This window comes from Diachasma alloeum, unplaced genomic scaffold (assembly GCF_001412515.2).
Source record: "Diachasma alloeum isolate Michigan unplaced genomic scaffold, Dall2.0 Dall_scaffold_00195, whole genome shotgun sequence".
In the NCBI taxonomy this organism is placed as follows: domain Eukaryota; kingdom Metazoa; phylum Arthropoda; class Insecta; order Hymenoptera; family Braconidae; genus Diachasma; species Diachasma alloeum.
In genome coordinates this window covers 816,025-843,052 of record NW_021680360.1, presented here as the reverse complement: position 1 = coordinate 843,052, position 27,028 = coordinate 816,025, and the positions used below count along the sequence as shown (strand labels likewise).

Below are 27,028 nucleotides of genomic sequence, written 5' to 3'. Positions count from 1 at the left end.
AAACTAACACTAACATTCCCGCAGTAGATCGATAACCATATTAGAGCTGCGGAACACCCTCGATTTTCAGACATTGTTCGACACTCGCGTTCTAATGCGTAAATCTTGTTTTAAACGATAAAATATGATCACTGAACGTCAAGTAAACGATTTTCAATTAATTTTAGGCGTTGGAATTATTGATTATGAACTACACGGAGAGAAATGTTCAGTAAAAATTACGGAACTCACAATTCACTCACCGATTACCGAATTGACTCAGAAAATTTAAGTGACGGTATCGTAATTTTTCACAGGAGATTCAGATAAAAAGTACGGAACACTCCGGAAAATTTCCGTGACAGTTTTGTAAAATTTCCTACAACAACATTTCGCTCCGGAATTACGGCAAAGATACGTAATTTTTATTGAATATTTCTCTCCGTGTATTAAATTGTTCAAATCGACCTAATAGTACCTAAACTATGAAGAATAGACGAAAATGTTCAAATCATGATTTTCTTGATGAGAAGAAAAGAAAAATAATGAAAAACCCTTTGTAAATTTGAACCGTGCACGGAGAGAAAAATTCAATAAAAATTACCAGAAAAAAAACGTAAACATTACGTTTCGAAACGTAATCGGCGAGCGAAGTAAAATTGCCACGTAAATTCTACGATTTGTTCCGTAAAAATTAACTACCCGTCTGGTGACTTACCGCTGTGGGGACAACAAGCCGTTCCGCAATTTTTTCCCAACGATTGAGAAATTTTACGGCACGGAACGTAGAAATAATTCACCAGGTTCATAAAAATTGAAGAACGTTCAAGAATTTTTGATTTTGGGGCATAATAAGTCGGGAAGTTTCTGCAAGATTTTACTTCTTCGGGAAAAATGACGTGACAATTTCGTATTTTGTTCGGTGATGAACCTGAGAATTCACTGAACGTTTGATTTCTTCTCTTCCATTCCTACAAAAATTACCGGAAAACGATTCCCCATTGCGGATTACGTGAATTGTTCCGTAATTTTTTACTGAATATTTCTCTCCGTGTGGAAATTCTGTAGAAAATATCTGAAGAGAATAAGTTGTATAGAAAATCGAATTCTATTGCGGTTAGAAGTGCGTTACTACCGCTAGACCACTCTACCTCGATTGCGAAACGCACCCCATATCACATAGGCCCGATTGCACCAGTTTCAGTTAACTAAATCGTGAGTTAAGAAAAAATGTAAATTTGGATGTTCCATGGATTATTTTACCAGGGGGAGTATCTGAAATTTATTCCACACAGCAAAAACAAATGTCTAAATTTCACATACCTTTTGGGGACATTTTTCAGACACTAAGAACCGTCTGAATAAAATGAAAATTTGTTTGAATTTCAAACATGAATAAAGATGTTTAGGCACCTGCTCGTTTAAAATTCAGACAAATTTTCATTTTATCCAGAAGTTTTCTAGTGTCTGAAAAGTGTCTAGAAAGGGTGTGTGAAATTCAGACATTCGTTTTTACTATGCAGAAACAAGGATGAAAAAATTCAATAGAAAACATAGCGAATTCACTAGAAAATTCTATTAGAATTCTATAGGAATTCTATGGGTCTTCTACAGAATTTCTATTGGAATTCTATTGAAAAATTCTATTTGTTTTTTGCGCTGATTCTATTGGATATTCGATAAGAAAAAGTCAATAGATTTCGAATTTCTGTTTGAATTTTTCTCTTAAATTTTTTTCTATTCGAATTATTGGGCACAAAATTTTCCAAGTTTTTCCCGCTGGATTTTGTTTTGTTTTGAATTGTAGAATCCGAGTGGAAAAACTTAGAAAATCGATGCCCAAGCATTGTTATCGACAAAATCTCAAGCGAAAAATTTAAACGGAACTTCCAAATCTATTGACTTTCTTATCGAATATCCAATAGAATCAGCGCAAAAAACAAATACAATTTTTCAATAGAATTCCAATAGAAATCCTATAGAAAATCCCTAGAATTCCTATAGAATTTTTTCATATTGAAGAAAATAGTATCTTTCATCACTAGACCTGAAAAAACTTTTTTCTGAGCGTAGTAAGCTGCCCCGGAGTTGGACCGCCAACTTTCGGATAGGAAATTACGCGAAGAAATTAAAAAATCTAAACTGTTGGCTTGAATTTTCATTAACTGTTGTTATTTTTATTTTTTTGCCAAATGACGGTTTCTATCGAGTTTCTTTTTTAATTCTTAAAAAAACAAACGTCTGTCTACTGGCAGTTTACCTTATGCGAGTGAATTTTTTCTTCAACTAATTTTCAACGAGAGTTTTTACGTCCACAAAAACTATTGCTGACGTACCACCTCTTTTCATGGGATATCTTCACGTTTGAAGGTTTCCAATAATACGATAATTTCCGATTAATGTGTGAAATATCATAAGCAATGGTCAGAGTTCACGGGCCATTATCACTTTACATTGGACTTTGAAAATACGAAATTGCAATAAAAACCTATAGTAGATGTGCATGTGCATCTAAATATCATACGTAACACAAACGTATCGGTTGTTTCTTTTTCCCTCGAGAAAGTTCGCGGATCTAATCTCAATCTCGGTCTATTCTTATCCTTCCGCAATCAATTGACTCTCTCCACGATTTTATCGAATTTTTGTGATTTTAGTAAATCATATTCGAGAATTTGAATTTGAAATAATGTCAAGAATGACATTAAAAACCTTTTAAATTTATGAAAATGGAAATTTGAGAAAACAAGAAAACGATAGTTACATGTTTCAAAGAAGTTTTATGGGGCTTATTATTTGTAAGTGGAGCTGAAGGCATAAAACCCCAAAGAAAAGGAAATAAGGTCGGACGCACCTCAAACGTTGGCTTTTATTGACGCTCATTCCCGCTTAGAAAATTCAGAATCCTAGTGGTATGAGAAAACGTCCTCATTACGTCGTTCTATTTTTATGCTCCCCTGTCCAATCAATTTCTTTCCTCTGACTTTGTTGACGATTTCACTGATTCACGGCTCATGTAAATTTTATAATTCGTGCAACTCAGCAATACGTTAAGGGGATACCTACGTCAGTGAAATTTAAAAGTCTTCACTGGCGACCCGTGGGACCCATTGCACAGTGACGGAATAGTGAAATAACTAGGTAAAAGCGCGGACCCGATCGATTTTGCCCCGTGTAACCACAAAAAACTTCATTTTTTGCTGTTTTTACCTTCAAAATGCTCCTTGCGCCGTAGTTTTCATACCATTTTAGCTTTTTTGACGTGAATACGTCTACGGTTTCAATATGGGGGATCATTTTGGGAAACTGTCCTTATGTGCAGTATCATCTATCGGAATTCTAGAAAATTCTAGACATTTCGAGGTAATTTGAGAAGTTTCTTGATATTTCGAGGAAGTTCAGGGAATTTCTAGAAAATTAGAGAGAATTCAAAGAGTTTCTAGAAAATTCGAGGGAATGCAAGGAGTTTCTAGGAAATTTGAGAAAGAAGGAAAGACCATGGACATATCCACGTACAATTACAGCTATATCGAAGATACAGCCGCCTGCAATTTTTTACATAAATGTTCGTTACCCTCCAAAAAATAAAGTTACGCATCAGTTTTACTTCATTCGCAATAGATTCTGAATAAATGAATTTTGAATTTTATAAATTTTACTCTAGAGACGCGAAAAATTTATGAAATTGAAACCTTTCGAGGTTTGAATTTGACGATTTTCCTTCCTACTCCCTTATAATTATTAATTATAACTAGCGTTATAATTATTCTTCCTACTCTCCGGTTGCAACTTGTTGTCGTTTGACCCTCATGAGGTCTGACCCTTGCGATGTTTGACCCTGGTAGGAGATGAGAAAAGGCAGTTTTGGCCAAGATCTCAATCACGCCCAGAGAACAAGTCTGGTAAAATACCGATGCCCGACCCTGAGTCTTGTTCCACCGGGAGCTGGACACTAGAAGAGTTGGCCAAAGTTGGACGAAAATCGCGGTGGAAACGAAACAAAGTTCGAATTTATACCGTTTCCACCGAAATTTTTGTCCCACTTGGCCCAACTCTTCTCTTGTCCAGCTCCCGGTGGAACACCCTAGTGGAAAAACCTAAGGCAGAGGCGTCACGCCTGATCAGAATTTCGGATCGGACTTGATCAGTTTCTGATCAAGACCTGAACAGAATTTCCACTCGGGTATGAGTCAATTTGAGAGTGAAATTCGTAAGTGTCCTGGTAGCTCAGATGGTAAGAGCACCCGACGCGACATTGGGAGGTCCCGGGTTCGATTCCCGGCTAGGAAGTTACTAATTTTTTCTCTCAAAAAAATTAAATTTAATTAATGCCTAATGATGGAAGGCGGAGAAACCCTAGTGGAAAAACCTAAGGCAGAGGCGTAACACGCCTGATCAGAATTTCGGATCGGACTTGATCAGTTTCTGATCAAGACCTGAACAGAATTTCCACTCGGGTATGAGTCAATTTGAGAGTGAAATTCGTAAGTGTCCTGGTAGCTCAGATGGTAAGAGCACCCGACGCGACATTGGGAGGTCCCGGGTTCGATTCCCGGCTAGGAAGTTACTAATTTTTTCTCTCAAAAAAATTAAATTTAATTAATGCCTAATGATGGAAGGCGGAGAAACCCTAGTGGAAAAACCTAAGGCAGAGGCGTAACACGCCTGATCAGAATTTCGGATCGGACTTGATCAGTTTCTGATCAAGACCTGAACAGAATTTCCACTCGGGTATGAGTCAATTTGAGAGTGAAATTCGTAAGTGTCCTGGTAGCTCAGATGGTAAGAGCACCCGACGCGACATTGGGAGGTCCCGGGTTCGATTCCCGGCTAGGAAGTTACTAATTTTTTCTCTCAAAAAAATTAAATTTAATTAATGCCTAATGATGGAAGGCGGAGAAACCCTAGTGGAAAAACCTAAGGCAGAGGCGTAACACGCCTGATCAGAATTTCGGATCGGACTTGATCAGTTTCTGATCAAGACTTGAACAGAATTTCCACTCTGGCAGGGCTCCCTGAATTCCGGTACAAATGGCCGCTTTGATCGACTTGAAGTCCCCGGTGTAAGTAGCGCCCATAAACGTAGCCGTACTTGGCGCCACTTGAAATCCCGGTGTAAATAGCCCCAACAAGAGGTCAACACCCTCATTCCTTTCGCCAAATTACTCATCACCGAAATCCGAATCTCGAAGGATCGAAAAGCGATTCCCCGCCATGCGCCTACCGTCTGCGCACTCCCCCCACCCCGCCCAATGCACAGCCGTGTTGGCTTCGTTTCGGGGCGGCGCATTACCAAGAACTGACATGTGAATGACGGACGTACGATTCCCCAGCTATGAGTTCCCTGTGATTAACCTAATCTACTATCACTCTCGACTTCCCCAAACCCAATTCTACATAACCAAAACATCAACCGAGGAGTCCAAAAGTATCAGAATGTGAAACAATCGTCAGCAATCGGGCCTCAAGCGACTGTTGAATCAAGTGAAGCGAAACTCGCGATTTTCTCCGAACGAAAAATTGAACTCTACGTGGAAATGGAGAACGGAGAAATCGAATTTTCGTTATAACCCCTGATAAACAGTGACAACAAAAACTGGTGCATGAATGGTGTAATTCAGTGTTGGAGGGGTTGAAATAGTGAATAATTTGAGAATATCAGAGCAGTCAGAACAATTTTCAGAGAATCTTGAAACTAAAAATTCAAAAGTGAATAAAAATGTCGACAGCATTGCTCGCACTGATAGCTGTTATCCTCTGCATCCTCTTCAGAATTCTCAATGTCAACAGTTCGGCCCAGAAGCCGGTGTTGGTGTGTCAGGACCAGACATTCCTCTCGACAGTCCTCAAGATAGCACCAGTGATCGCTGAACCGTAAGATCCAGTTTCTCTCTATCATTTCCTCGTTACGGCCCCGAAAAAATTCGATCAAATGACTCAGACGCGGCTCTCGTTCGAGAGAATGACGCCGTAACGAGGTTAGATCGATGGGTGACGTGCATTAGTCATCACTGGGAATAAAATCCGCAGCGAAGCGCTAAAACGGTTCAATTCGATTTTGACTATTAGTCAGTTTTCCGTGAATATCTCGGAATCTGGGGCAGATAGCAAAATTTTTGTCGAGACCTTTTTTGTGGGGCGAATTGAGAGCTACAAAAAAGGTTATTAGGAAAATTTTGATATCTCCCTTAGATTCGGAGATATTCCTCGAAAAATACCACTTCACTAGTGAAATCGTCTCGCGAAATGATAGTAATCCGATGATTCTTATTTTCATGTCGTTATTTTCATTGTTAGTGGGTCATGAACGTTTTTAACACCGGGAAATTGATGGGGAAATGCGGTAGAAGCTTCGAGACACATCTAGAGGGCTATTACTCGATGGTGATAACGTAGCATTTTACATGAGTTGCCGTAGTTTATTGTTATGACGGTTGAATTTTTTTCTCTATTGTTGTGGGTTAAATAATGGCTCGGAGCTGATGGATGGGAAGGACACGTGGGAATTGATAAGGTAATTGTTGTCCTATCGCTGGATTATGTCGGGCATGATCGATACTCTTTTTATTTTTCCTTTTCCTGGGGGACAGGTGAGTGGGGATTGGGGTAATTAGACTCGAACTGTTCGAGGGATGTCCTCTTGAGTGGACGGGTATGGTCCCTCCCGTCACGCCTTCGTCGATCGAAGCGTAGACTCGACGTTGCGTTGGGTGCGACGCGGCCTAGACCTTGAGACCGAAGTTTACAGTATCACTTATTCATGACTTAATGAGGGGTAGATGGGAATTTCTTTGACGCTGATGTTGTTTTTCGAAAGGTTCATGTTTTTTTGGGGGACCATTGGGAGAAGTTATTGATGACGAAATAAATCAAGAAGAAAAAACATTTTTAACTTCTTTATTAACTTTTGGTTATTAACCTTTTTTGTTATTGGGAGTACTGATGAGAATAATAATTTTCTATTCGTCTTATAATTCAATTGGTTAGATTAAGGCGATTACAATGTTTTTTTTTCATCCGATTGAAATTCAGCATCACATTTTCCTTTTTCCCACTCTGGATCTGCCCCTGGGCCTCTGGACTTTGGATTTTGCTGTTGCATTTTCATTTCAATTAATCCGTTGACAAAATCTTCCCCTGTCAAAACTTCTCAATAATTCTACTGAATGGAAAATTATTATTCCCGTTAGTATTCCCAAGAATAAAAAAAATTAATAAACAAAAGTTGATAGAAAAAAAATAATAACAAAATTTTGTTTTGCTTAAATTGCCTCAAACAGTTGTTTTTCGACGGTTTCATTTTGCTACACTATCCCCTACCTAATTCATCCAACTGTTTGTATTCACTATTTTAGAACAAGTCCTTCCAGCCATGAATGAACAAATAATTTGTTTTAATGAAAACAGAGACTCGACCACAAATTGCCAATTTTACCTCGTTTCGAGTTCTGTGTGCACTCCGCTTCAGGACAGGTCTAAAATAGTTACAAAGAAATTGTTAAATTCAATGAATATTCTCTCAGTAAACACTCATAATGTCCACGGAACAAATGATAAATTGGAGGGCAATCTTGCACTTCCTTCACGAAAATTGTCTTACTGCAAAAAGTGAATCATATTTAGGAATGGTATATTTCTAACCTAGGGAGGTAAAATAAAGGACCCTTGCCCACGTGCAGAATGATAAGGACGTGGGCAAGGATCTTTTATTTTATAAGATCTATGCGCGCGCTGATCTATTTATTTGTTGAAATGAAGAAATGGAATTCATTGAATTTCATTTTCTCAGGAATACCTTATAAATATTGATAATGAATCAGAGAGAATTCGACTAATCATTGAAGTGCATAGCGAAGTAGAGTAAAAGAATCTATGAAGAATTTTTCATTTTCAATTAATTATCTTCAATTTTTTTTAATATTCGGTCTCCATAAAAGGAGAGAATTTATTAATTTCACCGATGATATATATACATGTGAAATATATATATATATATATATATATATATATATATATATATATATATATATATGACGTGAAAAATAACTTACCACTGAAGAATTTGAAAATGCCACGTGTTTTTTTTGTGAATAACTTCGTGTCACATATTGAACAATCAGAATTAAGGATTAGCGGTCAGACAGTTTCGAGATATTTCGATATAAACCAACTTCACGTGTCTTTCATCTTTAGTAAATAGGACCTGCCGTGGTTAGAACGCGATTTTTCTGTTCCGGCGTAGGAGCAGTCAGATTTCCCTCCCGCTTCGCGGGAGGGAAATGTCGCTTTGCTCCCGTCAGAAGAGAAAAGTTGTTTTTTCTGGGAAATCAAGATTCCTTCCTTCCTTTCAATGTTTCCTTTATGTGATAATCTTATAGAGTTCTCTCACATCAACTGATTGTGATGCAATGAATTTAGATTCCTTCCTCACGTGTTTCTGCGGAATTTCCGATGCTCACTATTAAAAATTGTCGTCTGAAATTTCCGGTACATTTGTTGGACATTTTTATTGAAACTAATTACCACTGAAATTTCAAGGAATTTCGTCATTGAAAATTTCGAATTTTGTGGAAAAATCAAAGAGAACTATAAATTTCAATTCCATTTTTCTCTGAAAATGAATAGAAAATCAGAAAATTTCGGTAAATATATTCTGGAATTTTCAGGACAGTGGCACTGAATGCCATTTAGGGGGAAGAAATCATGAAGCTTCAGAGTACACTGAAAATTCGATGTAATTTGGCACTGAATATTCAGATTAGATTGGAAATTCAAATAAATTAAGAAATTCTCGTCTTTATGCTGGTTAAAATTCTGGAATTTTACTGAATTTTCACGGAAACCTGAAGTTTCATTTTTTTTAAACAGTGCTCACTACAAAAAAATATTTTGTCATATTTAACTCTACCATTCTACCATGCGTTAATAGTTAACGAATGTCATTTGAAATACATGAACATTTTATCAGTGTGTAAACGAAAAAGCCCCTTTCGGTACCAGATAAATGTAGCAGCAGTGACAAAATATTATTTGTCCGGGCTGTTGCCATGGGGTTTTTACTCGTGTGGAGTTGGTGTCCGAGCCGAAGACGCAGCTGGCCAACCACACGAGTAAAAACCCGATCGCAACTGCCCAGGAAAAGATTTTTCTTAACATGCTTAAGGCTAAACTAAACATGCTTAAGGCTACAAGAACGCCTCTTGTCTTTTTTGTTTTCTAAAATCAATCGTTTTATGATCATAATGTCATTAATGGAGATTTGTCAATGACTCACTAGTCATTATTTGATATTTGGTATTTGATATCGGAATAGAACATTAAGAAATTTTTAAATTGAGGATCGGTATTCTTTCCCACTATCCCATGACCTCAATTTACGGAATTTGAAAACGGGCATGAACAACACAATTCACATTAAAAACCTTTTCTGTAACTTCTTCTGAATATACTCATTCTTGGCCCAGAATTCCTGGGATATTCACAGGATAATGATGGGATGTTTTTTGATAAATCTCTTTAATCTTTTGAAAGCATAATTGGGAATCCAGGTGAAGGAAAGGAACCAATGACAACAATACGCGTGACAGCATTCTTTCCTGAAAGAAATCGCGTAAATACGAAGTAATCACAGGATTGCTGATCACTTCGAACATTCTCTTTACCTCAACTGCAAATTATTTCCTGAGATTTTTTATGGGTCAACAGATTGTTTTTTCACACTCCTTCATAAAATCATCCATATATTAATGGGAATCTGAATCATTTTACCATTTATTTTAATTTTTGGATCATCGTCGTAGCAGAAATATAAAATTAAGACTATTTCTTCAACGAATTTATCTAAATCTAGTCATTGCGGAGATATTCCCTGGGTAATGCCCAGATATTAGTTAGCGGATTAATATTCTCCTTTATTTTCTCGATAATTGCTGATAATTTTGAACATTCTCTTTATTTCAACTATGAATTATTTCCAGGCATTTTTATTGGCACCAAGATTGTTTTTTCACACTCCTTCATAAAATCAGACGTATACTAAGGAGGTTCGACACCCTTTTAGCCAAAATTGACGTTGTTTTTATTTTTCTGGCAAATTATCGATGGGAGTGACGTGAAAAAATATAACGATTTTGTGGTTTGTCATTCTTTAATGGCTCACGAAGTTGCGTAGTGGTGCGATAATTTTCATGCGTTTTTTCTACAGTTTTGTGATTCTTTTTAAAAGTTTAGAGAAAACGCAGGAAAATGTTCGCACCACCTTAAAATTTCGTCAGTCATTAAATAATGACAAAACGCAAAAACGTTATATTTTTTCACGTCAATTCCATCATAAGTTTGCCAGAAAAATTAAAAAAACGTGAATTTTGGCAGAAAGGGTGTAGAACATCCTTAATGGGAATCTGAATCACCTTCATTATCCAATCATTTTCTCAATGAGTGTTCCGTATGAAAATCCCCGAGTCGAATTTTCTCTCCATAAAACAGATATCCCACAAAAAAACTGCCTGAGCAATCGAAGAGTAGAATTGTGTTCCGGGGGTTTCTATTCCCAATCAATCAAAAAACTCTCCGGTCTTTAATTCAGTAACTAACGTAATATTTTTTACACCTTAACTTTCCTCGTAATTTCTATTGACTTATCCGTGTAATGTAAACCCACCCGTAGCGGGGCTAATCACAAAATAATGTTCGCAGGAAATGTTCTTCTGTTTACTCTTACCACGCAACTCGAAAAACATTTCAATAATTGATTGAATAGATCCATAATCATTACAGATACAAACCAACGAGACTGTGGGGGTTCAGTGGTCACGTGCAGACTATAGTTCACAGTATTATAGGAAGGGTGAGATGCCCGTGGCCAATTGGTGACAGAATCTACATGAGCCTCACTGATGGTACCACACTCACATATGACTTGTATCAGCCACTGAGCAGTGGTCACGAAGGTGTGTTTCACTCACGCAACAATTCTATCCACAAGTATCATCAGTGGATACTAAAACAGCAAGCGTAAATAAATGAAGAGCACTAGAAGTCATTAAGTTCATTACTTCTTCATGAGTTTGAAACATCAGTGGAAATGATAATCAGGGCAATTAGTTAGGAAAAGCATGAAATATTATTCATGATGAATGGAAGAAGTCATTTTTTGCATTTCAATCGTATCTTGCAGATGATATCACGGTGGCTATTGCCCCTGGCATTGGGAATAGTTCGGAGAGCGTTTACATCAGGACATTTGTACACTTTGTACAGTGCCACGGATACAGGTGTGCTGTACTTAATCACGTGGGGGCACTTTCCAGTGTCAAAGTCACCGCACCGAGAATATTCTCTTACGGTAAATATAATAATGGTTCATTTTAAGGCCCGGGTGTACTATCTTTCGAATGTTATCTGGATTTTGGATTTCTTGCCTGAAAAAATAAGTTTCCGAAAGCTTAAGCAATTGCAATTATTTATTTATAAACAACACATGTTTATGGAATCGTAATTTACGGGAATTTTGAGCGTAAAATACACTTTAGAAAGCGTTAATCACGACTTATTAAGGGCATTACGTTTCGTTTACGTTTCGTTTTTTCTGCGCGTATCTGACTGTGATAATTTCAATGTCTTCATAAACAAAATAATTAATTTTCCAATAGGACACACTGATGATTACCACGTAATGCTCCTCAGTCTCGCAGAGAAGCACCCCAACACGAAAATCGTGTGTGTTGGCTTTAGTCTAGGGGGAAATTTAGTGACTAAGTACATGGGAGAGAGAGCCACAAATAAACTGCCTCAGATCATCGGCGGGATTTCCATCTGTCAGGGTTACGATGCCATCGAGTACGTAAATCCTCAATCCAAAAAATATTGAAAGTATAATTCCACATACATTCGATCTCGTGATTAATCAGCGTAATTGCATCCAGGGGGACGAAATTTCTCCTCAATTGGCAGAACTTCAGGCGATTCTATCTCTACATCATGACAGAGTCTGTGAAGAACATTATTTTGAGACACAGACAGGCTTTGTTATCTGAGAGTGTCAAGCTGAAGCACGGACTCAAGGAGAAGGAGATACTCTCTGCTGCCACGCTGCCAGAGCTCGATGAAGCTTATACGAGAAGGGTGAGAGCATTTTTTTTTATTACTGAGGAGCAAAGTTGCTGCAGTAAAAAAACAAATGATTCTACCGATAAAATTCGGTTCAGACACACAAATGCCTGAAAGTTGGAGACAATATCTTGGGGATTTGTGTGTCAAAAACAACAGAGCTCTCAAACAAATTTTATTTATGCGAAACGTGCGCCGAGATTGAAAATTTTTATTGCAAAAATAGATTTAACCTTTAAAAAAATGTATTCGCTGTGCAAACAAGAAATGTAATTTCTAGCACTACTTCCTCGTTATTCAATGCTTTCATACGTATTTTCTCCCAACAAATGCTTATTTTGGATGAAACGACGTATAGCAGTTTGTCGTCTTAAATCATAATGATATGACCACAGTCTTGTGACTTAGGAATATTTTTATTCTGAAAAGACACCGTCTTGCATGAATTATTCATGTTTGAGACTTTTAAATTCGAACTGAAAATTTTTTTTTGTAATTTTCAACTAATCGTTTTATTGGCCCAAACAAGACTTGTTTGAGAACTTGTTTGTTTTTCTCTCAGTGTAAATCCTTGCCTGAAACTAATTTGATTAGCAGAATTAAATTTTTTCCTCGGTGTAGTTTGCAATTTTTTTACAAACTACACCGTTTGCTGATTTTACGAAGCTCATGCTCTGTTGAAAAATTTTTGCTGAATTTTCCGGAAAACGACCCTAAATTAGGTTTAAGGGAAAAAAGTGAATGGAATTTCAAGTTTCTCTGAAAATTTAATTGAAGTCCCAATTTTAAGCGGCAAGTAGACGAAAATTCCACGATTTACATGAATTTTCAAGTACAATAAAATGAATATTCAGTACTAAATTCCCTTGAATTTTCATAGAATTTTTTTTAACATTTTTGACCTTCTAGGAATTTTTCAAGGAATTCCCTGAAAGGACACAAGAATCTGGAATTCATGAAGAGATTTCTCTGTATTTTCCGGATTTTTTATTAATTTTCCCAGAATAATTAAACTGAAACTTGCAGTTGCCACGGATTGTTTCATGAAATTATGAATTTTCAATGACAAAATTATTTACGAATTTGTGTAAATTTTATTTTTTTGAGTCCTCTGTTTTGATGATGAAATCTTGTCTTTGAATCACCAAATCACTATTGTTTATGATGTTTTTTTTGTTCATCTAGATACACCAATTCAGATCTGTGAAAGAATTGTACAGGTGGAGCAGCAGCATCAACTACCTCAACGAAATAAATTCACCAATGGTATTTATTAACGCTATAGACGATCCAATCGTACCTGAAGCACTCCTGGACCCAATCAGAGAGTATGCAGGTACTAATCTCTCTATTATGATAATCCAAATCGACTTTTGGTGCTGAAAATTTGGTACTTGAAATTAAGCCTCCAAAATTAAGGGTCAGAAATGGAGGGTCACGAGTCTCAGATTAAGGGCCACAAGAGTCCAAATAAGGGTCAAGGGGGTCATATGGGGGTTTTCGAGAGCGAGCAGAGGGCGTACCCCCCTAGTCAATGACTATTCTCCATAACAATAGTGGAAAATTCAAAAATTCTAGGCAATTTAGTCCGTCAATATTCCTTCAACTATTAGATTTAAAGAAAAATCCCACAAAAATTTTTAAAATTTACGAAATTTTTGGGGAAAAAAAATATTTTGACATTTTTTTTTCTGAACCTGATAATATTGAAAACACTAGACAAGCCATATTTTTTTTCAATCAAAAATTTAAAAATTAGTGCACCTATTTTTCTCTCAATGCCTTAGCCCCAGAATTCTTTTCTTCTATCAAAAATTTTTACGAGACTATTCAGTAAATCACAAAATTTTTCACAAAACTGCATTCTTCCCAAAACGGCACTCGATCTATTAGTCTAGAAAACATTTCAAACGCAAACTAAATCAATCAATTAACTAATTTTTTCATTATATTTTTTTATTGTAATTAACTTATTTTTACTCTTCATTCCACAGCCAAGAAGAGCAATACCCTCTACATCGAACTAGCCCATGGTGGTCATCTGGGTTTTTACGAGGGTGGTCTCCTCTACCCAAACCCAATCACCTGGTTGGATCGTACTCTAGTGTCACTAATCGGCTCACTGACACTCTTCCACGCGGATCGAGTAAAAGTCGCTTAAAATATCCTCCCCTAGAAGCGTCGATGGACTTACTGCATTTTTAGCTTGACCAAGAAACGATGAGCAAGCTGTAATGGGACCCCCAGTTGCTAAATGTGACTACCAAGTTCTTCATTTAAACCGAAATAACGTGTATCATTCAGCATTTATCATTAGGCTTTAAAGTCATTCGAAATTCATTAAAATTCATTTAAGAATGCAATTATCACTCGATTATTATCATTCCAATGTTGCACATGTGTCGCGTGCCGATCAGCATTGATTTGAGTGTAATTTATCTGCCACTTCCCACTAGGAATTAAAATTAATGATTTTTCTTTAGAACTTTTGTTTTCATTCGTGTGAAATTTCCTTGGGGCTTGCAGTGATCTTTCTCTCATTTGATTCTATGATTCATCAGTTTCTGCGCGAATAGTTGTATTCAGGATGTATTGAAGCTCCCGAGTCCCCGAGCCATGATGAAAAGAATAGTCATTAAGAAGTAGAATTAATGGAGACAAATGATGATATCGAGGCAATTTCAAGTGCAGACGACTGGATGTTTTCTATGGTATATTGATTGAGACTGGAATAATGTTTTGTACGCATTTTACTCACCTCGAGTGGTAAAGGCTTGTGACGAGGACGATGTGGAGGCGTCAAGTGAAACCAAGAAATCCTAGATTAAGGGGAGACTGCTATGAGTTTTAAAATTTCCTGACTATTCGAGTGAGATTTATCATGCGTAGAAGATCGGTTATATATGTCGAAAAACTAATAATTAGTGCAAAAAAGTCAATTGTTTATTGTTCGTTTATCCCGCAGACGCTTGAAGTGTTGAAAATAGTCCAGTGCCTCCAATTTTGGAGTTACACAGGTTTTTTTTTTTTCAAAATTTTTGAAAAAATGTGTAGAATAGCAATTATGAGTTAGTTTTGGAAATTTGACGCCTACACCGCTAATTTCTTTTTTTGTTAATTGTACCATTCATGCAAAATAGCCACAAAAATGATCCTCAAAATATTCAAAATGTATTCTCGATTCTTCCGGAAACATTTTTCTGATTATTTTACATGAATGGTCCAATTTTTATATTTAAAAAAGTGAAATTCGCTGTTGTGTAGAAGTTAAATTTAAAAAAAATTAACTCGTAACTGTTATTGTACACATTTTTCAAAAATTTTGAAAAAAAAACCTTGGTAGATCAAAAATTGGAGGCCCCAGACTGTCTTAAACATTTCAAGCGTCTACAAGGCAAATGAACAATAAACAATTAATTTTTCTGCACTAATTATTCGTTTTTAGACATATAATCGATCTTCAATGTATGAAAAATCTAACTCGAATAGCCCACGACTTTCGAAACTCATAGTAGTCTTCCCTTAATTCGTTATAAGATTAATTGTAACGCAGTGGTTAAAGGAAAACGAAAGAGATTAAAAAACACTCAAAATCGTTTTACAAATATCTCGGGAACTAGTTGGTTCAGAGAAAAGTCTATAAAATTTGTTGTAGCTCAATGAATTCTATTGGTGAAATAACTTCTGGTATTTTTCCAGATCTTTGCAAATATTCCCGAAATCATGCGAACATTCTTTTTAAATTCGAAAAAATTTGTGGAAAACAATTTTTTTTTTATTTATGTAAAATAATTTTCAATTCCTAGCCCGTGAAATTCTTCTCAAAAAATATCTCGTGAGGTTTTTCCCTAAAACTCTTCCTTCTGATAAAATTTAAAAAAGGAATTCTACATTTGTTTTGGAATGAAAAAAAATACACCTATTATTTTGCAAATATCTCGAAAACTATCGTGTCGCGAGGAAAATGTCACAAAAACTTGTTTGCAGCTCACAAAATTTTCTACAAAAAATGTTCTACCCCATTTTTTCCTAAACTCCTTCGTCTCCGAGATATTTATAAAATAATATGCCAGAAAAATTTCGACTTTTTTACCACTTTATCAGGGAATTTTGACATCTCATGGATTGAGATGGTGTATCATCTACTAGGAGTTTCACTGGCTCACGTTGAGTTCATTGTTCTTAGGACAAATCTGCTGTAATGCTTTCCTCGGATGGCTAAAGTAATTATGTTAATGGCATTTATATTTAAAGATGAATTTTATTATTTATAAAAGATGATATATTCGTAAAAATAAAGTGACATAACGTACACCTGGATTACCTTCATTATTTGGTTTCGACTGACATTAATACGCGAGGCTGGAGCCATGAGTGATTAGAAACAGTTTCTGATCACTTATGCATTCATTGAAGGTCAATAATTGTCAATAAATTTCAATAGGCGTTCAATCATGGAACATTCCACACAGCATGCTGATGTAGAAGATTAGCATGAGAGTGGGCACGTGATTTACCCTGAATTACTCGCCCAGCGGTTCTTTCGAGATTTTTTGCACAATTATGCATTAAACATTACATTTATTGACATACTTTATGGTAAATCCGATATCTTCTCTCTTCGAACGCTCAAGGAGGAAAGACATCAGTTTGGATGTGTGAGAGGTGCGGGAAAGAACAGTGGCGAAGTGATAAAACGTAACAGAATATTTCGATTTTACGTCTCGCACTTCGTTGAACATGGAATTGTCTTGAGTGATTCTCGGAGGAAATGTCAGGTGACACTTTTCGTCGGGAATTTCTTCTATTAAATTTCTTTAACACGAATATTAAAGAACATGATCTAAATCAAAATTCAATTTATTAAAATTTATATTGCAAATTCCGGTATTTGTTGAAATTTTTCAGTGAGAAGACATTCGTTTTGTCCAACTGGTTTTCGTGATGAATGCAAATTTCCATGAGGCGCGATTAATTTGTGACGAATCAGGTCTTTGCTATTGACTTCGAGTTCAGCAAGTGGAAGATGCATTGAGTTACAATCAATTCCATTATTCATTAAATATAGAATCATTAGAATTGTGCATGACTCCAGGGGAAATGTTGAACATTTTTCAGGGGAAATTCTATAAGATACCACCAAAGTGTGAGAGGTGCGATAAGGTTCAGCGGTGAAGTGATGAAACGTAACAGAATATGTCGATTTACACATCTCGTTGAATATGGAATTATCTTGATGAGCGATTCTCGGAATCTGTTTAATATTTTTTATTTATTATTTGCCATGTATACCCTACTCGGGTTTTTACAAGTTCGTTAATTTGCGGTTATCATGGGCCGACTTCCTCTCCAATCGTGTCGCATTGTACCCCAGGAGCTGTACGCCGTGCACAGACTCTCGGTGACGAAGGGAAACCATGGAAAACCTTGGTCGACACGGACGTTCATCGACCGAGCATCATCAAGGAATGTTTTTCTACCATTTCTCCGATGATTCTCGGTGTCTAGACTACCGTTCGACGGTTTCCGAAGGATTAAAAAATCCCTGCGCCAAGCCGGACTCGAACCCGCGCCTCACGGGTCCCGCCATGCGGCCGAGTTATTTAAGGGTGCCAAGTGAATTGGCGATGACCTTGAAAATTGACATTCACCAACAAAGTTATAATTTTTTTAATTAATAGTATTAGACAGATGGTGACCATCGGTGACAATTTTAAGATTTTAGAACTTATGGATATCGAGAAATTGAATAAACAAAATCAGTCTTATACACGGCCTCTTATGGAGTTTTGATTAAATTGAACGTTTCAACCCCCTAGGAACTCAAGAAAAATTTGAAAAAATTTGAAGATATGGGGAATGATGTGTTCAATGTGATGGCGACAAAAAACAATGGGGTACCGGGGTGAATAAGAGAGATATTTCAACCCGCCGTACCCATTTGATCCCATGCTTTCTCGAGGTTCGTCACGCGAAATAGAGGATTTTCCGCATTTATTTTCTCGATGTCTAGTTCCGGTTGCGGGTTTGAAATTTCGTCGGATGGATGAATACATATTTCTCCAATGATGGAGGGAAAGAAAAATATTTTTTTAAATCTTTTCAAATTCACTTGGCACCCTTAAACACTTCGGACAGCGTCGTCGGTCGAATCTCTTTAATATGAAAATTAAAGAAATAAAAATTCAATAGAATAATAAAGAACATCATCTTCTAAATCCCCTCGTTTATTTTGCAAATTTTGGTATCGGTTGGAATTTTTTGGTGGAAATCCACAGCTATGACCACAGTGTGAGAGGTGCACTATAGACTTCAGTGATGAAGTGATAGAATATGTCGACTTTATACATCTCGTTGAACAGGGAATTATCTTGATGAGTAATTCTCGGAGGAAATGCCAGGAGATACTTTTCGTTCGAAATTTCTTTAATATTAATATTGAAGAAATATAAATTTAACACAATAATAAAGAATATCATTTTCTAAATCCCCTAAATTGTTCACTGAGAAGATATTTATTTTGAAATTCATTTTGTCCTACTGATTTTCGAGATAAATATACATTACCATGAGTCGTATTTAATTTGTGATGATTCAGTCCGTTGCTACAGATTTTGAGTTCAACAAGTGGAAAATGCATTGTTGCAAATGTCGAGCTGCAATTTTGGTAATCGCATTTCAACATAGCTGAGTCGTTTGAAATTCCAGGGCAGAAGATAGTCCGACGAGTAATTTTATTGGGGTTTGATATATTCATGGGTACAAGGATTATAAACAATAAGTGATTATCTCGGAAGAGAAACTTAATTTTTGTCATTCCGGCTGTAAGACAGGAATTCCATGGCCGTCATGACAAAATCGTATTTTTTGTCACACTGTCTGTAAAATGACGTTTACGGACATTGTGAAGACAAATTATGTTCGTCACTCGGTCGAAAACAACTTTTCTGACTCGTGTGATTGCATTCCTCGGCTTCGCCTCCGTCTGCAACCCTCACACTCGTGAGAAAACTTTTTATTATCACGCTGTGCGAAAAGTCACTTTTTAGGCACGCTTTTCGTGCCTCAAAGGTCCCTTTTCCACACATTGTGTTGAAAAATATAGTTTTTGTCATTCCGGCCATGAGGCAGCGCTTCACGGACGCTCCGCTCTCCGCTCCGCGTCCGTGAATCTCTGTCTACGGCCGTCATAACAAAAAATACTGTTCGTCATATGGCCAAAAAAAACTTTTCTAGCTCATATGATTGCAACTCATATTCGCCAGAAAAGTTTTTTTCGGCCTGGTGACGAAATATACTATTTTGTCATTCCGGCCGTGAGGCAGCGCGGAGCGGAGCGGAGCGTCCGTGAATCTCTGCCTACGGCCGTCATAACAAAAAATACTGTTCGTCATACGGCCAAAAAAAACTTTTCTAGTTCATATGATTGCAACTCATATTCGCCAGAAAAGTTTTTTTCGGCCTGGTGACGAAATATACTATTAATGCTTATGGGAAAAGTGTTTTCTGTACTGCTTCTCACGATTTCTCGTCTGGGAATTGGGATTGCATATTTCCCAAACTCGAAAACTTGAAAATCACTACAGAAAAATATTGTTCCTGGGCTGTTGCGATGGGGTTTTTTTACTCGTGTGGTTGGCCAGTCCTCGCCTTCGGCTCGGACGCCAACGCTACACAAGTAAAAAACCCCATCGCAACAGGCCGGAAAAATACTATTTCGGCACGAGGTGAACGCAGCAGAACTGTCAAAATAGTATATTTCGATACGAGTGCGGAATAATATATATCAGGACGAGTGCCATGGGGTTTTTTACTCGCGTGGAGTTGGCGTCTGAGCCGAAGGCGAGGACTGGCCAACTAGGCGACTAAAAAAACCCCATGGCACTAGCCGTGAACGATATTTTTCCGTAGTGATTTTCACTTTTACGAGTTTCAAAAAGGGCCAATACCAATCCCCGGATGAGGAAAAGTGAAGATCAGTACGGAAATCGTTTTTTGGCTCGTGGAGCGTGCTTAAAAGTTACTTTTCCGCACAGCGTGATGAAAAGATACTATAACCATTCAATTATTGAAACCGACTTTACTCGAAAACTATCCTAAGTAGCAAAAAATAGTTGAAATGAAAGATGCTCCTCTTGTCAAACTGAACGCGATTGCTCTTATGCATTTTTCCGCTATCCCAATTATTTCCGGTGATATTGAGGGTCAAAAAAACCGTTCAGTTTTTGCGTCCCGCGGGGCGATCCGTGCGGGGTATTCTGTCGCACGCATTTACACGTGAAATTTGCAATTCGGATATCTCGAGAAATAATCCAGATACGAAAAAATCAGTATCTGAATATATATTCAGTTTAACAAGAGGAACATTTCTCATTCGAACTTTTTTTTCTATCATGGATAATATCCGAGAAAATTCGCTTTCAACAATTAAATTGTTAATATTTTTTTGCATTGCTCTTCGGTAAGGCGACCTTCAAATTCGGATTCCACGCACCAAAAAACAGTACCCCTCAAAATGTATATTAAATGATACTTATCGTGTGGACTAATAGAGGGGTGTACCGTGTACACATGTCAGATAAGTGATGTAAAAACATTCATTTCGTAATATCGACGCATCAGATAACAATCTCGAGGGGCCGTTGCACGCAATATAATTATCGATCGTCAGTGGAGAATCGCAGGTTACAGAGACCGCGGGGTTTTTTTGGAAGACCACACGCGTGTAAACATCAGTCAAGCTTGACTGACGGTTGATTGGCTCAGTCGAACGTTGTCTTGCGGGGTAGCTGGACGTCCTTCCGTTATTCTCCAGGAGGTATTTTTCGTTTTCTAGTAAAACCCATCGTCGTGGGGTCAAAGGGGCTTAAAAGCTATGCTTAGACACATCACTTATGCCCCTCTGACCCTACGACGACGATGTTAATTCTAGATTGGTCACAATAGGAGGGAAACGCTGCGCGTCGGCTTTCTTTAAGGGTGCCAAGTGAATTTGAAAAAAGATTCAAAATAAATTTTTGCTTTCCCTCCATCTTTGGAGAAATATGTATTCATCCATCCGACGAAATTTCAAACCCGCAACCGGAACTAGACATCGAGAAAATAAATGCGGAAAATCCTCTATTTCGCGTGACGAACATCGAGAAAGCATGGGATCAAATGGGTACGGCGGGTTGAAATATCTCTCTTATTCTCCCCGGTACCCCATTGTTTTTTGTCGCCATGACATTAAACACATCATTCCCCATATCTTATAATTTTTTCAAATTTTTCTTGAGTTCCTAGGGGGTTGAAACGTTCAATTTAATCAAAACTCCATAAGAGGCCGTGTATAAGACTGATTTTGTTTATTTAATTTCTCGATATCCATAANGAAATATCTCTCTTATTCTCCCCGGTACCCCATTGTTTTTTGTCGCCATGACATTAAACACATCATTCCCCATATCTTATAATTTTTTCAAATTTTTCTTGAGTTCCTAGGGGGTTGAAACGTTCAATTTAATCAAAACTCCATAAGAGGCCGTGTATAAGACTGATTTTGTTTATTCAATTTCTCGATATCCATAAGTTCTAAAATTTTAAAATTGTCACCGATGTTCACTATCTGTCTAATAGTATTCATTAAAAAAATTATAACTTTGTTGGTGAATGTCAATTGTCAAGGTCATTGTCAAATTCACTTGGCACCTTTAAGGGGAGACGGAACTCCTTTGTCTACATCAAATCTTAGAATTGTGTTTTCTTCTACAATTATTAATTTCTATCTATGAAATTACTTTATCGACTCGATTATCGCATTGTTGAGTCAATGAAGTAGTTTAATGAATACAAAATGATAATTGCAGGAGAAAACAATTCTAAAGATTCATATAAACGCAGGGATTCCATTTCCCCTTAAGGATATCGAAGTATCTTTTACAGTTTGGTACAGACCACACTATTGATTCAACTATTTTTAATCATTAAATTTGTCAATTAAATCGCGTGAGGAAAATTGGAAAAAATCATGAATATTCAGCGTATTTCAAATAATATTTTACACAGAATTATTATTATGTTAAACATTCGTTGTTTATAGATAAATCATTTTTCAATCTCTAAAACTGATTCGGAATAAAATGTTGAAAATTTTTTTTTTTGAAAATACAATTTTCCAAAGTAAAAATCTTTCGATATTATCTGTTGGCATGGCAATGCCCCGGTATAATTCCATAATTCCTAAAAAATGTCATTCACAATCGACTAGAAGCTTTCATCACTCATTTCACTGATTTCTTTTTATTCTCAATTTAGAATTTTTCAAACATCATGGGGAAAATTATATGTTTGTTGATGCTATTCATTGGACTAGTTTCCTCGGCGGTAATCCCTACTGAAGATTACTGGTCCCTTCGCGCTAGTTTGCTTCATGTTGAAGAAGTAACATCAATTGGAGGTCGTCTGGCTTTCAAGGAAGGCGAGCACAATGCCAACGATCTCTTGATGACTCACAAAAGGGCGGAAATTGACGAAGGTCAGGATTCAGTGATTTATACTGTTCGGGTATAGAGGGGTTTAATCTGAGAAAAAAATTATGGCACTAATTCGAAATTTTTATGGAATATTCATCATAATTTCGCCTCCACGTACTCGCACAAAATGTAAACGTTCGTGTTATGTACTGTATAATTGGTGTCTTTATCAAATATTGCTCGAAGAGTTCAGACGGTTTGTCCCTGACGTCTCGGTTGTATTGCAAATATTTTTTTCAGAGCATGTTTTAACAACATAACTCGGTATTGAACACATAATAAAAATTTCTCGATGAATTTTCGTTATAATAAACTTACTAGTTCCAAAGATCTTTACACATTTCGTATCTTAAAAATGACCCAACAGCGAAGGGACAGAAAATTAATGCAGAACGTTGTTAAAAACTATTCTGTAAAAATCTCTAAAAGAATGAGACGTACTATTTTAGAGAAAATAGTCGTTTTACATTTCACATCTCATTAAAATTGTCCCTTTTCAGCATTCTCGAACCCCAGGAAGTTCCTCCCTGCAAAGAACTTTCTAGAAGTTCTCGGAGGAATCGAACAATCGAAAGTGTTCAAAATAATGAAGAAGGTCCCCAAGGGTGCAGTTCTCCACGCACACGACACTGCATTCGTCCACTGGGAATTCGTCTACAACATAACATTCCGAGAGAATTTGTACATATGCGATAGCGATGGGGAATTGTCTCTTCAATTCTTCCAAACCCCATCGAACAGCTGCGATTGGAAGCTGCTGAGTGACCTGAGGGAAGAGCTAGCAGTCGCGGATTCCCTCAACGAGAGGATCCGCCGAAAAATGACGATGCTTGTTGAGAATCCCGACGAGAAATACCCGGACGTCGACGCTGCTTGGGCCAAGTTCATGGACATCTTCATGTTCATCACGCCGATGCTCACTTACAGACCTGTCTGGGAGGATTATTATTACCAGGGGCTCAAAGAGCTGTATGAGGACAATGTCTTGTATTTGGAGTTGAGGTCTACACTTCCACCACTCTATGAACTTGATGGGAGGGAGTATAAACTACTAGAAGTTGTGGGAATCTACAAGAATGTTACGGCAAGGTAGGATGAAGAGATGATTGAAGAAGGGACTGACGAATGAAACAATTTAACAATAATAGCAGGTCTATCATTTTTTCTTTCAATTTCTACATATGATTACGGGTAACACTGAACATAAAAAAACTCATGGAACTTCTTCAAGTATACGATCTAGATTACTCATGATTTTTGTCAGATTTTTCCTAGATCTTTCAAATTAATCATTATGTCGATTTATGCTGATGCGGTGCTTACCGCGCGACTAATGGCGTTCGTAACTTTAGCGCGACCAACGGAGTGTTAATCACATAATGTAAAAATCAGAAATTCATAACGCTATAAATTTGTGACATTTATTTTTAGGTTCAAAGAGGATTATCCTGACTTCATTGGTGCAAAAATCATTTACGCCCCGTTAAGAATGATGAGCGAAACCGAAATAGGAAATTTCATAAACGAGGCTGTGGAAATGAAGAGGACTTACCCCCATTTTTTCGCAGGATTTGACTTGGTGGGTCAAGAAGACAAGGGAAAAACTTTGAAATCATATGCTGACAAACTGAATGCAGTTAAAAACGAGATAAACTATTTCTTTCACGCTGGAGAGACGAATTGGTACGGCACCAGTACCGACGACAATTTGATTGACGCTGTTTTACTCAATACGAAGAGAATTGGCCATGGCTATGCAATTGTGAAGCATCCGAAGGTGTTGGACTACGTCAAGAAGAATAAAATTGCTATAGAAGTTTGCCCGATTTCGAATCAAGTACTTGGGTTGGTGAAGGACCTCCGTAACCACCCAGCGTCAGCATTATTCGCAGACGATGTTCCAGTGGTCGTTTCCAATGATGATCCAGGGCTCTTCGGCTCCAGGGCACTCAGTTACGACTTCTATGAGGCCTTCATGGGCATGATGTCCAAGAATGCAGACATACGGGCACTCAAACAACTCGCTATGAACTCTCTCATCTACAGCAGTCTTTCCCAAGACGAACGGTTTCACGCCTTCAACATTTGGCAGGGGAGATGGGACCGATTTATTAATGAACTCAACAATAAAGTTGTTTAAACTCATTGTACACCGTATGATAACAATGGGATTGTCGATTTTCTACGTGACTGCCATTACGATTGCCATAATTTGTGAATTAAATGCAAATGCTCGTTAATTAAACGTTTTCACCTTCATCAATTTGCAATGTTTTCATTTATTGGTATTAATGATCACCTAAGGGGCCGATCAGGCAATGACGTACGAAAATAAGTCGTAGATTAATTTAGCGATTTTGCATCTATAGAACCTAAGAATTCGACTTTTCTCGACAACTGATTGTATTGAGATATGTTGATGAAGAGAGAAGAAAAACTTTTGCTTTTAGTTGAAAAATAAAAGCCCAATCCATTCTTGAAGGAGAATTAGGATCTATCCCGCAGGTTCAGCTCGACCCTTTGCTTCACGAACGTCGCAAATCGTCTCGGTGTGAGAGGAGTAGGGGGGTCTGTCCTATATCAGCGTGCTATAAGAGAAATACGGTGACGCATGCACACCACTATAAAACGGCGAAGAGTGGGGTATAGTGAGAGGAAGCAATGACATTGGAGAGGAGAGTTAAATGACATTGGATTCTTATCTACAGTTGCTTGTAATTGATTGTAAAAAACGATTCTTTTAAATCGAAATTTACATTAGCGTTCAATCGATTTAGCCATTAGTCACGATTAATTACAAAAATTCTCACAGAAGTTTGAATCGGAGACCTTGATATTCGGATTCAGCGGGACGAAAAATGCCGAATTCAACAGAAAATCCATTTTTACCTGAAATATACGCAAATGACCCCCCAGTTTACGGACTATATCAAGCTTGCCTGACGGTTTATTAGATCAGTCGAAAGTTGCCTTCCGGTTGCAAAAGAACTTGTTCCTGAAATTAACAATTGAAAAATAAAGAACTTCGTTTTGCGAGGTAGCTGGACGTCCTTTCGTTATTCTCCAGAAGGTATTTCCCAGCGTTATGATTAATTTTTGTCGCGTTATATTATATTTTTCGATTGAATTATATTTCTTCTTCAATCAATTGCGTTGGATTTCCTGTAAAAAATCTTGAATAAAACAAACGAAAAAATGATGCTACCTCAATTATCTTGAGACTTCGATGAAATGGTTTTACAAAAATCTTCTTCGTGCATAATTGAATGAATTTGAAACATCACATTTGAAGAAACCGTCGGTTTTTAAAATTTCACTTTAAAAGAACTTTTAGAAAAAATCAAAGTAGAGCTGTGGTGACTGTGACTACAGATTCTATCAACCTGCTCACCTCCACATAACTATCGTAATGATCTTCTAACTACGATTGGATAACAGTGAGAAAAATATTCTGAGCTATGTTTGAATGAATTTGAAGCATGAAATCCAAAGATATCTAATAAATTCTCGTATTCAAAAAATAGAAAATCTTTGAAATCTGTTCTATAAATAAAAAAACAGAGATTATTCCGCATGAAAAAATTAAATAGAAAACCTAGCGAATTCCCGTCTCACATGTGTCGAACAATATTTTTTGACGATGATGGTGATGTTACGTTCAGCGAGTGACAGAACTGTGTCTTTTTCGTTTACGAGTACATGAAAAGACACTTTTAAGCACGAAGTGGTAGTAACAGTGTCAAAAAATATAATGGGACACATGTGCGAGGGGGATTTTTTAGCTCGTGTGATTGACAGCTCTAGACTTCGCACTCGTGAAAAACCCCTCGCATTTGTATCGAAATATTTCAATGAATTCAGAATATTTTTTTATCTATCGTGAAACAACGGATTATTGAAAAAAATTGAAATTCTAAAAATGAAGCAATTAATGAAATTTTTAATGGGGCTCGAAAATACATATATTTGAAAAATTTTTAAATTGCATGCATTCATTATCGCACAATTGAAGAAAAACTTGGTCACATACATACGGACAGGGTCTCAAAATGTAATTTTCGCGATTTTTGGATCATAAGGGCTTGATATAACACGACAAATCCGAAACTTAAATTTGTGCGATTACCTCGCTTCCATGCGGAAGCAAAAAAAATCAACTGCACGGAGAGAAATGTTCAGTAAAAATTACGGAACTCACAGTTCGCTCACCGATTCCGGAATCGATTCAGAAAATTTAAGTGACGATATCGTTTTATCATTTTCCACAGGCGATTCAGATAAAAATTACGGAACGCTCTGGAAAAATTCCGTGATTTGAGGTAAAAATTACGTGACTGTTCCGAAAAATTTCCCACAACCATATTTCGCTCCGGAATTACGGAAAAGATACGTAATTTTTATTGAATATTTCTCTCCGTGTATATGCT

The 27,028-nt window shown here is 37.1% G+C and overlaps 2 protein-coding genes and 3 non-coding genes across 7 annotated transcripts; all 5 read left to right on the top strand.

The window, feature by feature from the left end:
- Nucleotides 1-4,195: 4,195 nt before the first annotated feature.
- On the top strand, nt 4,196-4,269 carry Trnas-cga. The gene has a single exon. It is a non-coding gene; the product is annotated as a tRNA-Ser (tRNA).
- Nucleotides 4,270-4,469: 200 nt separating this feature from the next.
- Nucleotides 4,470-4,543, top strand: Trnas-cga. The gene has a single exon. It is a non-coding gene; the product is annotated as a tRNA-Ser (tRNA).
- Nucleotides 4,544-4,743: 200 nt separating this feature from the next.
- On the top strand, nt 4,744-4,817 carry Trnas-cga. Its single transcript has one exon. It is a non-coding gene; the product is annotated as a tRNA-Ser (tRNA).
- Nucleotides 4,818-5,284: 467 nt separating this feature from the next.
- On the top strand, nt 5,285-14,569 carry LOC107048577 (abhydrolase domain-containing protein 2). The gene is made up of 7 exons (XM_015271804.1): nt 5,285-5,853; nt 10,756-10,928; nt 11,156-11,323; nt 11,631-11,817; nt 11,904-12,102; nt 13,273-13,423; nt 14,082-14,569. The coding sequence occupies exons 1-7, from the start codon at nt 5,699-5,701 to the stop codon at nt 14,246-14,248; spliced, it is 1,200 nt and encodes a 399-aa protein (XP_015127290.1). The 5' UTR covers nt 5,285-5,698; the 3' UTR covers nt 14,249-14,569.
- A 2,042-nt stretch (nt 14,570-16,611) lies between these two features.
- LOC107048585 (adenosine deaminase 2) lies at nt 16,612-24,864 on the top strand. Of its 3 annotated transcripts, none has more exons than XM_015271813.1 (4): nt 16,612-16,686; nt 22,384-22,603; nt 23,102-23,690; nt 24,033-24,864. In XM_015271813.1, exons 1-4 carry the CDS (start codon nt 16,684-16,686, stop codon nt 24,739-24,741), a joined length of 1,521 nt encoding a protein of 506 aa, XP_015127299.1. In that variant the 5' UTR covers nt 16,612-16,683; the 3' UTR covers nt 24,742-24,864. The 3 variants fall into 3 exon arrangements, with proteins under 3 accessions (XP_015127299.1, XP_015127300.1, XP_015127301.1); XM_015271814.1 differs by lacking the exon at nt 16,612-16,686 and adding an exon at nt 16,752-16,865; XM_015271815.1 differs by lacking the exon at nt 16,612-16,686 and adding an exon at nt 20,802-20,905.
- The last annotated feature ends 2,164 nt before the right edge of the window (nt 24,865-27,028 follow it).

What these genes read in the sequence shown, in the direction of transcription:
- LOC107048577 (XM_015271804.1), top strand. Translation starts at nt 5,699, where the DNA reads ATGTCGACAGCATTGCTCGCACTGATAGCTGTTATCCTCTGCATCCTC. An exon ending in ACTGAGCAGTGGTCACGAAG is followed by an intron (nt 10,929 to 11,155) that starts GTGTGTTTCACT and finishes CGTATCTTGCAG; the next exon opens with ATGATATCACGGTGGCTATT. An exon ending in ACCGAGAATATTCTCTTACG is followed by an intron (nt 11,324 to 11,630) that starts GTAAATATAATA and finishes ATTTTCCAATAG; the next exon opens with GACACACTGATGATTACCAC.
- LOC107048585 (XM_015271813.1), top strand. An exon ending in AAGGGCGGAAATTGACGAAG is followed by an intron (nt 22,604 to 23,101) that starts GTCAGGATTCAG and finishes GTCCCTTTTCAG; the next exon opens with CATTCTCGAACCCCAGGAAG. An exon ending in TACAAGAATGTTACGGCAAG is followed by an intron (nt 23,691 to 24,032) that starts GTAGGATGAAGA and finishes ATTTATTTTTAG; the next exon opens with GTTCAAAGAGGATTATCCTG.